Source organism: Rhinoraja longicauda, chromosome 18 (genome assembly GCF_053455715.1).
Source record: "Rhinoraja longicauda isolate Sanriku21f chromosome 18, sRhiLon1.1, whole genome shotgun sequence".
Classification (NCBI taxonomy): domain Eukaryota; kingdom Metazoa; phylum Chordata; class Chondrichthyes; order Rajiformes; family Arhynchobatidae; genus Rhinoraja; species Rhinoraja longicauda.
Window position 1 is genome coordinate 14,635,879 of NC_135970.1, and position 13,138 is coordinate 14,649,016.

General features: G+C 43.6%; 1 protein-coding gene across 1 annotated transcript in view; it reads left to right on the top strand.

Annotated features, from left to right (window-relative positions):
- Nucleotides 1–13,138, top strand: part of pidd1 (p53-induced death domain protein 1) — a 57,729-nt gene that overhangs the window by 33,010 nt on the left and 11,581 nt on the right. The window contains exons 11-13 of the mRNA XM_078414758.1: nucleotides 2,295–2,445; nucleotides 3,818–3,941; nucleotides 9,416–9,534. Coding sequence (XP_078270884.1) covers nucleotides 2,295–2,445; nucleotides 3,818–3,941; nucleotides 9,416–9,534 — 394 coding nt within the window. The remainder of the gene's footprint in view (nucleotides 1–2,294; nucleotides 2,446–3,817; nucleotides 3,942–9,415; nucleotides 9,535–13,138) is intronic.

Genomic DNA, 13,138 nt, shown 5'->3' on the forward strand with positions numbered 1-13,138 from the left:
AAACTTACATATGTACAACAGTTATAAATATTTTTATATCCACCATTTTTGATCCTGACTACGGGTGCTGTCTGCCCAGAGTTTGTACGTTCTCCCCATGACTGCATGGGTTTACCCTGGGTGCTCCGTTTTCCTCCCACACTCCAAAGATGTACAGATTTGTCGGGTAATCGGCTGCGATAATGATTGTAAATTGTTCCTAATGTGTGGGATAGTACTAGTGTGCGGAGTGATCGCTGGTCGGCGCGGACTCGGTGGGCTAAAGGGCCTGTTTCCGCGCTGTATTTCTTAACTAAACTAAACAAACATTAAAAAGTCGCAATCCATACAGATGTCATCTCATATAATATTATTCCAAACACAAATTTGGAAACACGTAGTATATTTACACAACATGCATAAAATACATTTAATGATATCATTTCAAGTATTTATATCAACATTATTCCACTATGCCCTTTATCCGTGAGCCTTTGAATTTGAAAGAACTGATTTTAAGACCTCTTGGACTTAAGTAAATAAATAAGGCCGCCATTTTCAACCATACCCAGTGGCAAGGTTGCCCAGTAGGAGTTGACTTATTTTTCGATAGGACACTAAGATAGCGTGCAAGCCTGCACTACTTGAAGAGAGTAGGCACGTTCTCCCAAGTCATCCCAAACCTTGGTCAGTACTTTTCTCAGCCAACATCATGAGCAGACAAACTGAACATTATTTCATTGCTAATTGCCAGATTATGCTGTGTGTATGCTGTCTGCCATCTTTGTTTTCCAGTGGCTTCATTTCCAGCAGAATTTAATGCTATGAAGTGGGGGGGCCTCCTTGAAATGTACTGAACAGTGAAAGGCCTGTATCGAGTGGATGTGGAGAGGATGTATCGACTAGTGGGAGAGTCTAGGACCACGGGCCATAGCCATAGAATAAAAGGACGTACCTTGAGAAAGGAAATGAGGAGGAATTTCTTTAGATAGAAGGTGGTGAATCTGTGGAATTCATTTCCACAGAAGGCTGTGGAGGCCAAGTCGATGGATAGTTTTAAGGCGGAGATTGACAAATTCTTGATTAGTACGGGTGTCAGGGGCTATGAGGAGAAGGCAGGAGAATGGGGTTGAGAGGGAAAGATAGATAAGCCAATGGCAGAGTAGACTTAATGGGCCGAATGGCCTAATTCTGCTCGTATAACTTATGAACTAAGAACTAATGAAGTACTTTAACGATTTCTACAATCATGAGAAAAACTACACATAAACCTTTCTCCACAAATAGGTTTATAATTTACAATTTAATCTCCTTTTTAATTATATTAAATTAGTTTTACTGTCATTTTACTGTGCGGTTTTATCATTTTTGGGATTCAATTCTTTATTTTAACCTTATTTTTTTTACTCACATCTTAGGCCTATTAAGCTTTAGGCTCTACAATATTTTAACATAATTTATTGACTGTACAAATGTACTCAAAATCACTGGGGTATTGCCCAAAACTGCCACAGTGCTCAAATTTTGGTTTACTATAAATTAGTGCCTCTGGTAATAAATTGTATATTAATTAAAGTAATAATAGATATTGGTCAGTCTTGTCAAAGCAATGTCACGGGTCATTGGTACAGTCATTAAATATTTTGGGTTAAAATTTATAATTTTACCTGAAAAAGCCTTTTCACTAAATGCAATTGGTTCTTCACATGGAAGAAGAGTTCTGCAAAATCCACTCAAGACCTCAGCAAATGGCACACACTTGACTTGATGGGCCGAATGGCCCGTAATTCTGCTGCTAGAATTTATGAACCAGTTTTTCCAAGCTCAGTTGTGCAATTGAGACCCCCCTAAATGCCACCGTTAACTTGTGCCCGATCGTGCTTTGACGGCAGAGGTGAGGTGCACTTCAACTTTAGGGTGGCACAGCTGGCAGAGCTGTTGCCTCCCACTGCCAGAGACCCAGGTTCGATCCTGACCTCGGGTATCTGTCTGTGTGGAGATTGCACGATCTCCCTGTGTCTGCCCGGATTTCCTCCAGGTGCTCTGATTTCCACCCATAAAATGTCATCTGAAAATTTGCTAATCATGCCATGTACGTTCTCACCCAAACCATTGATATAGATGACGAACAGCAATGGACTCAGCGCTGAACCCTGAGGCACATCACTAGTCACAGGACTAGTCACTTTCTTTTCCCCCACATCACTAAACATTGTGGGAAGAGCCCGTGGCCGACCCAGAATTGCACTGGAAGTTCACACCTATTTGTCCAATGTGTTAACTTTGGTGGAATTGTCTTTGTTTGCATTAATCAGGTACTGGCTGTGGTACACAACCATGACTTACGTTGGTGGAATCGCTAAAAAAGTGTATGAACGCTTGAGGAGGTGGCAGGTCAACTTCCTGGCACGGCAGAGGAAGAGGGATCCAGAGCAAATATTCCTACAGTGCATTCCCAAACACAAGGTATGCCTTAGATAGACACAAAGTGCTGGAGTAACTCAGCGGGTCAGGCAGCATCTCTGGAGGTAAAGGATAGGTGATGTTTCGGGTCAGGACCATTTTGCAGACTTAAAGTAATTTGGGGGGGGGTGGTGGGTATGGAAGGAGGGTTCCAGTTCTATTCAAGGTATGGCTTACTTGAAGAGAAAAGACTCAAACTGACATTCATGATTTTAGGATATCCCAAAAATACTTTACACTCGTGATGAACTCTTGAAATGTAACCACTGCCGTAACATGGAAAATGCAGCATTAAAAGGGTCAACGGACAGCAGTTAGATGGGTCCCGACCCAAAATGGCGTCCGTTCATTCCCTCCCCAGAAGCTGCCTGACCCACTGAGTTCCACCAGCAGTGTGTGTTGCTCATGTTTACACCATTTGAAGTCTTGTGTTATTAGGAAGATATTAACTTGATAATATGAGAGGAGAATGTTGTATGTTCTAATGTGCTTTTAATGAAGTCCACCAGGTCTGCGCCAACCTGATGGCGATCACCCCATACACCGGCACTATTCCACACACTAGGGACAAATTACAATTTACACAAGCCAATTAACCTACAAACATTTTAGACTTTAGAGAAACAGGCCCTTCAGCCCACCGAGTCCGCACTGACCAGCGATCCCTGTACACGAGTAGTATCTTTCACACTAGGGACAATTTATAATTTTACCGAAGCTAATTAACTTATAATCCTGCACGTCTTTGGAGTGTGGGAGGAAACCGGAGCACCTGGAGAAAACCCACGTGGTCACAGGGAGAACGTACAAACTCCGTACAGACAGCACCTGTAGTCAGGATCGAACCCAGGCCTCTGACACAGTGAGGCAGCAACTCCAGCCCTGCTCCACTGTGCCGTTTGTTGGCTTCACTGTAAATTCCTGTTAGTCTGAGTTAGTGCAAAAGAACCAAGGGAGAGTTGAAGGACGTGTGAGAGGGCGTAAATGACGGAGCTACAAGGAATTAGAGAAGAAAGTGAATTTGACTGATGGGATTGTTCTGCTGATCGCTGTGATGGACCCAGTGAGCTGCATGAACTCATTCTATGCCGTAATAAGTGAGCACACCTGAGACTTTCCATAAGTTCATAACTGACAGGAGCAGAATTAGGCAATTCGGCCCATCAAGTCTACTCTGCCATTCAAGCGTGAATGATCTATCTCTCCCTCCTAACCCCATTCTCCTGCCTGCTCCCCATAACCCCTGACACCCGCACTAATCAAGAATCTATCTATTTCTGCCTTAAAAATATCTTTTGTCTTGGCCTCCACAGCCTTCAGTGGCAATGAATTCCACTTTTATCAGGTTCTCTCCGTATGACTTTTTGTTACGCAGGTTGAGTCTGTTTGCAAGAATTTGCAGAAGAGGTATTGGGGACCCGAGCCATCTGATATTGTCGAAATGTTTGAAGGAGAAGAATTCTTTGCTGGATTTGAAAAGGGAATTGAAATTGTTTCAGGTAAATGCCAATTCAGGGAATTGTGGCTGTTCAATGAATGTTTGAAGATTATGTTTTATTAGCATCAGGAGTTTGCTTTCAAAACTGCTGTTCTATTAACATGGACACATTTTCAGTTTAAGTTTGTATTTTATAAAATTATGTGTTCATCAATTGCAAGTCCATAAGTTCTAGGAGCAGAATTAGGCCACTCGGCCCATCAAGTCTGCTCCGCCATTCAATCATGGCTGATCTATCTTTCCCTCTCAACCCCATTCTCCAGCTTTCTCCCTATAACCCCTGACAACCTTGCTAATCAAGAATCTCTCAATCTCTGCCATAAAAATATGCATTTACTTGGTCTCCACAGCCGCCTGTGGCAATGAATTCCACAGATTCACCACCCACTCCACATCTTCTTTCTCAAGGTGCGTCCTTTTATTCTGAGGCTATGTCCACACAGCGTGGAAACAGGCCCTTCGGCCCAACTTGCCCACACTGGCCAACATGTCCCAGCTACACTAGTCCCACCGGCCTGCGTTTGGCCCACATCCCTCTAAACCTGTCCTGTCCATGTACCTGTCTAATTGTTTCTCAAATGTTGCGATTGTACCTGCCTCGACTATCTCCTCCGGCAGCTCGTTCCATGCACCCACCATTCTTGGTGTGAAAAACCTACCCCTCATATTCCTATTAAATCTCTCCCCCTGCACCTTAAACCTATGTCCTTTGGTCCTCGATTCCCCTACTCTGGGCAAGGAACTGTGTGCCTACCCGATCTATTCCTCTCATGATTTTATACACTAGACTCTCTAGAGGTCCTAGATTCTCACACTAGTTGAAGCATCCTCTCCACGTCCACTTTATCCAACTGAACATTCAAGCAATGGCATTCCATTAATTGTCATTCACATGTATTTTAAAACAGAGAGGGGCAGCTGAATATTACTTACATTGGAGTTGTGGAATTGTAGATTAGTGTAATGATGTCACTCATGTTATGTGTCATGCTGTTGTAGTTACGCCCCTTTGGGCTTTGGAGTGACTGCTGTTGGCGTGACTCGAGTTAGTGTAAGTACGACGTGCAGGCATAAGGTCGTACCTGCCAAAGTAGTTAATAAAGACTAAGGTTTACTATCTAGGTGTATGGCTTCTGTTATTATACAGCACACACCAACAGGAATCATGCAGCCTCTACTGCATTATGGCATGGGCTGATCGCACAGCCTCTGTCAAGATCACATAATGACAAACAGGAGAGACAATATTTAAAATATTCATCCAGATTTGATAAATCTAGCACATTCATTTTTGAAATGTTGAGTGATTAAAAACAATAATTAATATATAATAGACATGAGTTCACAAAATAATATTTTCAGAACTGCGTTAAGAACATATTCCTTAAGTGATATCGGGGAAATGTTTGATTTGACAAAATTATGTTGTGCAATTTTGATTAATGGACAAAATACTGAAGTTTGAATGTTTTGTACAGTGACAAGGGTTGTGTTAGAGTTCATAAAACCACATTGGATCTTTGTTTTTCATTTTAATAATACATACATTTCTGCATTAATATTTTTGACAAGTTTAAGTTCTGAGATAGTGCACCTTATGTCCCCTACTCTGGCTTACCGAAATGTAAAGGGGAATTTTAAAATAATTGTGTGGGAAAGAACTGCAGATGCTGGTTTACACTGAAGATAGACACAAAATGCAGGAGTGATTCAGCGGGGCAGGCAGCATCTCTGGAGAAAAGGAATAGGCGATGTTTCATGTCGAGACCCTTCAGACTGAGAGTCAGGGGAGAGGGAGTTTGGAGACATGGAGTGGTAAGGTGTGAAAGCTACAGATTAACCTGGATTTTCTGTCCATTGGCAATGAGACACCTTTCCATCACTGACTTTGAAACGAGTCTCTAAGATTAACTGGGCTCCATAGCATGGATCTTTAACATTTCCCCTGTGTGACATGAAGCTGAGCAACGTCTGGCACATCCAACACCATTGATGGCATAAAACTGAATTGCCAATAAGCTTGAAGCCTCCAAACCAGGAAGTGAACAGCAGTAATTGTTGTCATGTTTAAAAAAATATTTTACAAAAATAACAATGAAGGTTGACAAACACTTGCGAGGCAAAGATAGAAACTGAAACAAGTTAGATGAATTAAAATAGTAGAATTGCAGAATATGTGCGTCAAGGTAGGACGCCATTTGGTCCATGATGATTGTACAGCATGGCTCAGAGGCGCAGCTGGTGGGAGCGCTGCCTCACGGCACCAGAGACCCAGGTTCAATCCTGATCTCATGTGCTGTGACTGTGTGGGTTTCCTCCGGGTGCTCCAGTTTCCTCCCTCACGTCCCAAAGACTTGTCGGTGTGCCGGGCCTCTGTGAACCTCCCCTAGTGGGTACAGAGTGGATGCAAAAGTGGATTGACGTAGAACTAGTGGGAATGGGTGATCGATGGTCAGTGTAGACTGGGTGGGCTGAAGGGCCTGTTCCCATGCTGGGAACATTGATTCATCTTTTGATCAATCTACCAGATGGGAAGGAAGTACTAAATCTAATACAACTAGGCCCCTCGTCCTGTAGGTCAGCTCTTCAAACATCTACGCACGTTGCAAATATTTTGAGCGTTTCTGCCTCCACCATCCTTCAAAGCAGTAAGTTTTAGGCACTTATCATCTTCTGTGGTTTTAGTTTCAGAGATACAGTGCGGAAACAGGCCCTTCGGCACACCGAGTCCACACCGACCAGCGCTCCCCACATATTAACACTATCCTACCATACACTTGGGACAATTTACATTTATACCAAGCCAATTAACCTACAAAACTGTACGTCTTTGGAGTGTGGGAGGTAACCGAAGATCTCGGAGAAAACCCACGTGGTCACAGGGTGAACGTACAAAGTCCATGCAGGCAGAGCCCGGGGCACTGGCGCTGTAAGGCAGCAACTCTACTGCTGTTGAAAAATGTTTTCTTTAGCTCCCCTCCAGTCCTTCCGCAGGTTGCTATAAATCTCTGCCCCATGGTTTTTCACCTTTCTGCTGTGGGAACTGGGACCTCCCTCTACACCCGTGACCCTCACAATTGTATAAACCCACTCTTCAGCCTCGGTAATTATGAAGAAGCAATCCTTTCCCCAATTGCTGACGTTTCCAGTCCTGGCATCGTACTCGTCAATCTCCCCCGTGCCCTTTCCGGTGGAATCTCAGAGAGTTTTAAATGCTGAATCCCAGAGAATTAAAATTTCATGAATATAAAATGTACTTTTTCAGGGTCAGGGAGGGCATTCTGCCATTATGATGCGATTATATGTGGCGCACAAACCATGAGGGAAAAAAGTTATTTCGCAAAAATGTACATTTTAGTTTTGAGACTTTATTGCCCATTTGACAAATGTTGTTAAAATTATCCATGGTCGTGGCTTTCTTCCCGATTGTGTGACATGAGACCTTGTGCTGCCTCATTCAAATCACAGTTCATAAATAATTCAGCGACCGCCATACTGTATTACAACATTTCCAGGCTGGTGCTTTTGTGTCGTACGGGAATGAGGTGACTAAAATACTTTAATTAGCCTGTTGATCGGGAGGAATTTAGCGGCCAAATCATCATGACCAAGGCTAGTAATCAGACGTGAGATCGAGGAAAATGCGTGATGACACTCATGATTAATTGTTTGTGTTAATCTTTTAGATCCTGGAGTCGTACAGCACAGAGATAGGCCCTTCTGCCCACCACGTCCATGCCAATCATGATGTGACCATCTGTACTATTCCCATTTACCAGTAATTAGTCTGAAACATTCTATACCTAGGTCATTCAAGAGCTCGTGTCGACACTTCATAAGATCATAAGTGATAGGAGCAGAATTAGGCCATTTGGCCCATTCAATCATGGCTGGTCTATCTCTCCTTCATCCCATTCTACTGCCTTCTCCCCATAATCTCTGACACCCACACTTCTTAAATCTGAGAAATCTAAGAGTACACTTCTTCAATGTGCAGGAGTAACTCAGCAGGGCAGGCAGCATCTCTGGAGAACATAGATAGGTGACATTTTGGGTCGGGAATCCTCTCCAAACAGTCTGAAGAAGGGTCTTGACCCAAAACATGACTCCTGCACTTTGTACCCATTTGTGCATTAATCAGCATCTGCAGTACCCTGTTTCTACTTTTAAATGTTGTGGGCGTACTTGCCTCCACACCCACTCAAATGGCACACTCCACATTCCAATGAGCTCCTCAGGTAAAATAAAATCCTCCTCAGATCTCTTCTGAACTTCTTGGCCTTGTTAGCTTGAATCGATGCACTCTAGTTTGAAACACTTTTGGTGAAGGGAAAGGTTTCTTACCGTCTACTCAATCCATGCCCCTCATAATTTTGTATGCTTCGACCGCTTCAGCCCGCTCTGCTCGAAAGAAAAAAAAATCCCCAGCCTGTCCAGTTTCACTCACAGCCAAAATGCTCCCTTCCAGGCAACATCCTGATCAATCTCCTCTGCACCATCTCCAGCACAATCATGTCTTACTATAATGTGGCCAGAACCACACACAATATGAAACATTGGTGAGGCGACAGCTGGAAGAAAGTTGTTCTTGTATATTCTATGCTCTTGCTAACAAAGACAAATATCCCGTAAGCCTTTGTCACCTCTTTATTCCTTTTTGTTCCCGATGCTTGGGGAGTCCAGATCCAGGGCTAACGGAACCAAGGGACATGGGGAGAAAGCAGGAACGGTGTATTGATTTTGGCCTACTCCGGCACCTATTTTCTATGTTTCTACATTATTGACTTGTCACCTTCAGAGATCCTTGGACTTGTGCACCAAAGCCCCTCTGTTCTTCAATATTCCCAAGGACACTGCGATCCATTGTGCATGTCCGACCCTTAGTTCTTTTAAACTCTATCCACCATTGGCACAGTGACGCAGCAGTAGAGCTGCTGCCTCACGGTGCCAGAGACCCAGTTTCGATCCTGACTGTGGGTGCTGTCCGTGTGGAGTTCATACAGTTCAGACTTTTCCCTGTGATCTGTGTGGGTTTTCTCCGGGGGCTCCGGCTTCCTCCCACATCAACAAAGACGTGCAGGTTTGTAGGTTAATTGGCTTCTGTAAATTGCCCCTAGTGTGTAGGATGCAAAAGTGGGATAACCTAGAACTACTGTACACATGGTCGGCATGGAATTGCTTACTTTCCATGCTGTAGCTCTAATTTAAAACTAAATCCACTCAGAGATCAAGGATAGGTTTAGAGGGATATGGGCCAATTGTGGCAAATGTGACTAGCTTAGATGGATTATCTTGGTCGGCTTGATGGTCCTGTTTCCGTGCTGTCGGGCTCTATGGCCTCACACTTATCTGAATTAAATTCCACCTGCCCATTTTACCAACTGTTCGTTATCATCCTGTTATCTACGACTATCCTCTTCACTATCGACAAAATAAAATGCTCACCAGTTCATTTAAGTCTTACTTTCTTTTCAGATCGGCCAGATTGCATAAATGGGAGAATCAGTTTCACCTTTTACTCGCATCTGAAGAACAGTAAAGAGCTTTATATCTCCACTCTAGATGACAGGAAAGCACAGACTGTGAAAGGACAGGTGAATGATGATCCCACTGCTCAGTTCAAATGATTGTAAATCTGCATCTCCATTGTTTAGAAGCTCTGCCTCTTGCTGATTGAGCATGTTTGCTCTTGATGTCCTGATTCCAGGAAGGTTCCTTCATTCGAATCATTTGCATCGCCTCTGTGTGGGTACCCATCTTGCAGATTTATGAGTTCATTTTTTACTACTTGCCGTTGACTTGCAGTAGAATCACAACTTAATGTCTGCAGCATATTATGCAGCTTTTCACCATTGTCAGCATGGTAATGTAATGCAAGGGGAAAGGACCAACATGCACTCTGCCCCTACGGTCACAGGGAGAACGTGCAAACTCCACACAGACAGCACCCTAGGTCAGGATCGAACCCGGGTCTCAGGCGGCATGAGGCAGCGGCTCTGCCAGCTGTGCCATTGTGCCGCCCCCACCCCACTTGTGAATGGAGTTTGGGTGACTTCCCAATGCTTAAGCAAGTAGTGAACTGTAGCAGAGATTAGCAGCCACAGCCTCAAATGGTCGTGATGCCAGCAAGCTGAGGGTGATCATCACCCTGATCTCTAAAGGCAAAGCAGTCAAAAGAACGTGTGAAAAACAAACAAGTTAGGAAGTGACGGAGAGGAAAGAGTGTAATTGGAGTGCTGGGTCTTTAAGTAGTCTGCTTTCTGGGCAAACAGGGTAAGTTAAACCTGGATGTGCTATGAGTAAACAAGAACTGTTATTTTCAAACCAGTTTGCATGTTGCACTATTTCCGATGTCTTTAGGGTGAGTTTTGCACTGGAAAACACTGCTGGAGAGAAAGACAAACTCTTCCAAGTAATGAGATGAATTTCCCAATATGTCTCACGGCAGCACAGTGGTGCAGCGGTAGAGTTGCTGTCTTTCAGTGCCAGGGACCCGGGTTCAATCCTGACCTCGAGTGCTGTCTGAAAGGAGTTTGTACGTTCTCCCTGTGACCGCATGGGTTTTCACCGGGTGCTCCAGTTTCCTCCCGCACTCCAAAGACGTGCAGGTTTATTGGTTAATTGGCTTTTTATGACTATCTTCAGTTTAAACCAGCATCTTCAGTTCCTTCCTACACCCATAACCATACATTGCCCCTGGTTAGCCCATGTTTTTATTTGGTGATCAAATCAGATGAGATGTAACAATCAAAATGATACCTAACTGATGGCTGGTCGCACAGGTGTGTCAGGTGGTTTTGGGCTTTTTGTTCAATGAATGAATCCATGTTGACATGAGAGAGAAGTGTTAAGAGCTAATTATTAAGTCTAAGACAGTCAGAATCGTTTTTCCCAGGAAGGAAAAAAAAATCAAATACAAGAGGGCATAGCTTTACGGTGAGAGGGGCAAAGTTTAAAGGAGATGTGAGAGGGAAGTGCTTTTGCACAGAGGATGGTGGGTGCCTGGAACACACAGCTAGGGGCCGTGGTTGAAGCAGATACATTAGTGCCATTTATAAGACTTTTTGATAGGCATATTGGATATGCTGAGAATGTGTGTTATGTGCAGGTAGATAAGTGATGGTCTTGGTATCATGTTTGGCACAGACATGGTGGGCCAAAGGGCCTGTTCTCGTGCTGTACTGTTCTATGCTCCATGTTTTATTGACCAGGTCATGGGAGACAACTCTTTGCTCTTCCTGAAAACAATCTCCTCGGATCTAAGGCTGCTTCTTTTAAAGTTTTGGAACTGCAAAATGTCCACATTCTCCGCGCGTGACATAAGCAGTTTTGGGGTCACATATTACATCAGACATTTAACAATTAGACAGCCACAACAAATATTTATTTTCCACAGTGGGAAGGTGCTGCTATTGTTAAAGACACAAGAGTCTGCAGATGCTGGAATCGTGAGCAAAAAAACAATCTGCTGGAGGAGCTCAGTGGGTCAGGTGGCATCTGTGGAAAGAAATGGACAGACAATGTTTTGAGTTAGGATCCTCTTTAAGACCGATGAATAAAAAGGTCCTGATTCGAAACGTCATCTGTACATTTTTCTTACGTGCTGATACAGCCTGACTCACTGAGTTTCTCCAGCAGTTTGTGTTTTGCTTCTATTGTTAGTCGTTGATGAAGCAGAGGCAGTTTAGACCAGTTCACCCAGTGGCTCCTACTCTGATTTCAGAGTCATAATGAGACTTGCATGAAAATTATTTTGCTGCGCTTAAATTTTCGATGGTGCTCTTTTGTAAATCCAGAGCTATTTATCCATTGCTAATAGGTCATCCATTTTTCAAAAAGTTCAAAAGTTATAGGAGCGGGCATTAGGCCATTCGGCCCATCATGTCTACTCTGCCATTCAATATTGGCTGACCTATCATTCCCTCTCAACCCCATTCTCCTACCTTCGCATTACCCTGGCACCTGTACTATTCAAGAATCAGTCAATCTCCGCCTTAAAAATATCCATTGACTTGGCAAAGTCTTCGTTGGCAAAGAAATTCCACAGATTCACCAACCTCTGACCAATGAAATTCCTCCTCATCTTCTTTATAAAGGTATGTCCTTTTATTCTGAGGCTATAGCCTCTGGTTCTAGACTCTCCCACTACTGGAAACATCCTCTCCACATCCACTCCATCCAGGCCTTTTACTACTCGGTAAGATTCAATGAGGTCCCCCCTCATCCTTCTAAACACTAGCGAGTGCAGGCCCGGTGCCATCAAACACACATCATATGTTAACCCACTCATTCCTGGGATCATTCTCGTAATCCTCCTCTGGACCCCCTCCAACACCAGCACATCCTTCCTCAGATATGCGGTCTGACCAGTGCCTTATAAAGCCTCAGCATTACATCTCTGTTTTTATATTCTAGTCCTCTCGAAATAAATGCTATCATTGCATTTGCTAGCGTGAAAATATTTTATCTTCAGAGCTATGGTGAGGATTATGAAATAACTGAAATTGATCTTCTGTTTTTGTTTGTGCCACAATATTAAGTGATTACAGTCCTGTGTGTGTGTGTGTTTGTGTATACGTGTGAGAGAGAGAGTGGGTGAGGGAAGTGGGGGGTAAATGCTTGTCCATATTTGAGGGGAATATGGATCAGACGTTCAATGTTTCAGCCGTGTGGAGATTTGTTTATTCATTGTGGCTCCTCGTAATTGCTGAAACTGCGTTTTGATTGTTATGGATTGCTGCTCTACAAATTAACAATTATACTGCTCCCCCCCACAGAGAGGTTTTGTTTCAGCCCTTTTCTTCATGATTGCTCTTAAATTTTTAAACTGTTATATGCCACCCTGAGGCAAAGCAAGCTAAATGTAAAATAGGCTGACTTCAGCTAATATTTCAGCATCATTTTGATCCTTTCTTTCTAACAGAAACCGAGCATTTGTTGTCCTCGGGATGGTCATTAATGATTTGGTAATGTGAAATGTGAGTCACTTGTCATCAGGGTGACACGGTGGCACAGTGGTAGAGTTGCTGCCTTACAGCGCTTTAAGCACCAGAGACCTGGTCCGATCCCGACTACGGATGCTGTCTATGCAGAGTTTGTACGTTCTCCTCATGACCGCGTGGGTTTTCTCCGAGATCTTCGGTTTCTTCCCACACTCCAAAGACGTACAGGTTTGTAGGTTAATTGGCTTGGTACAGG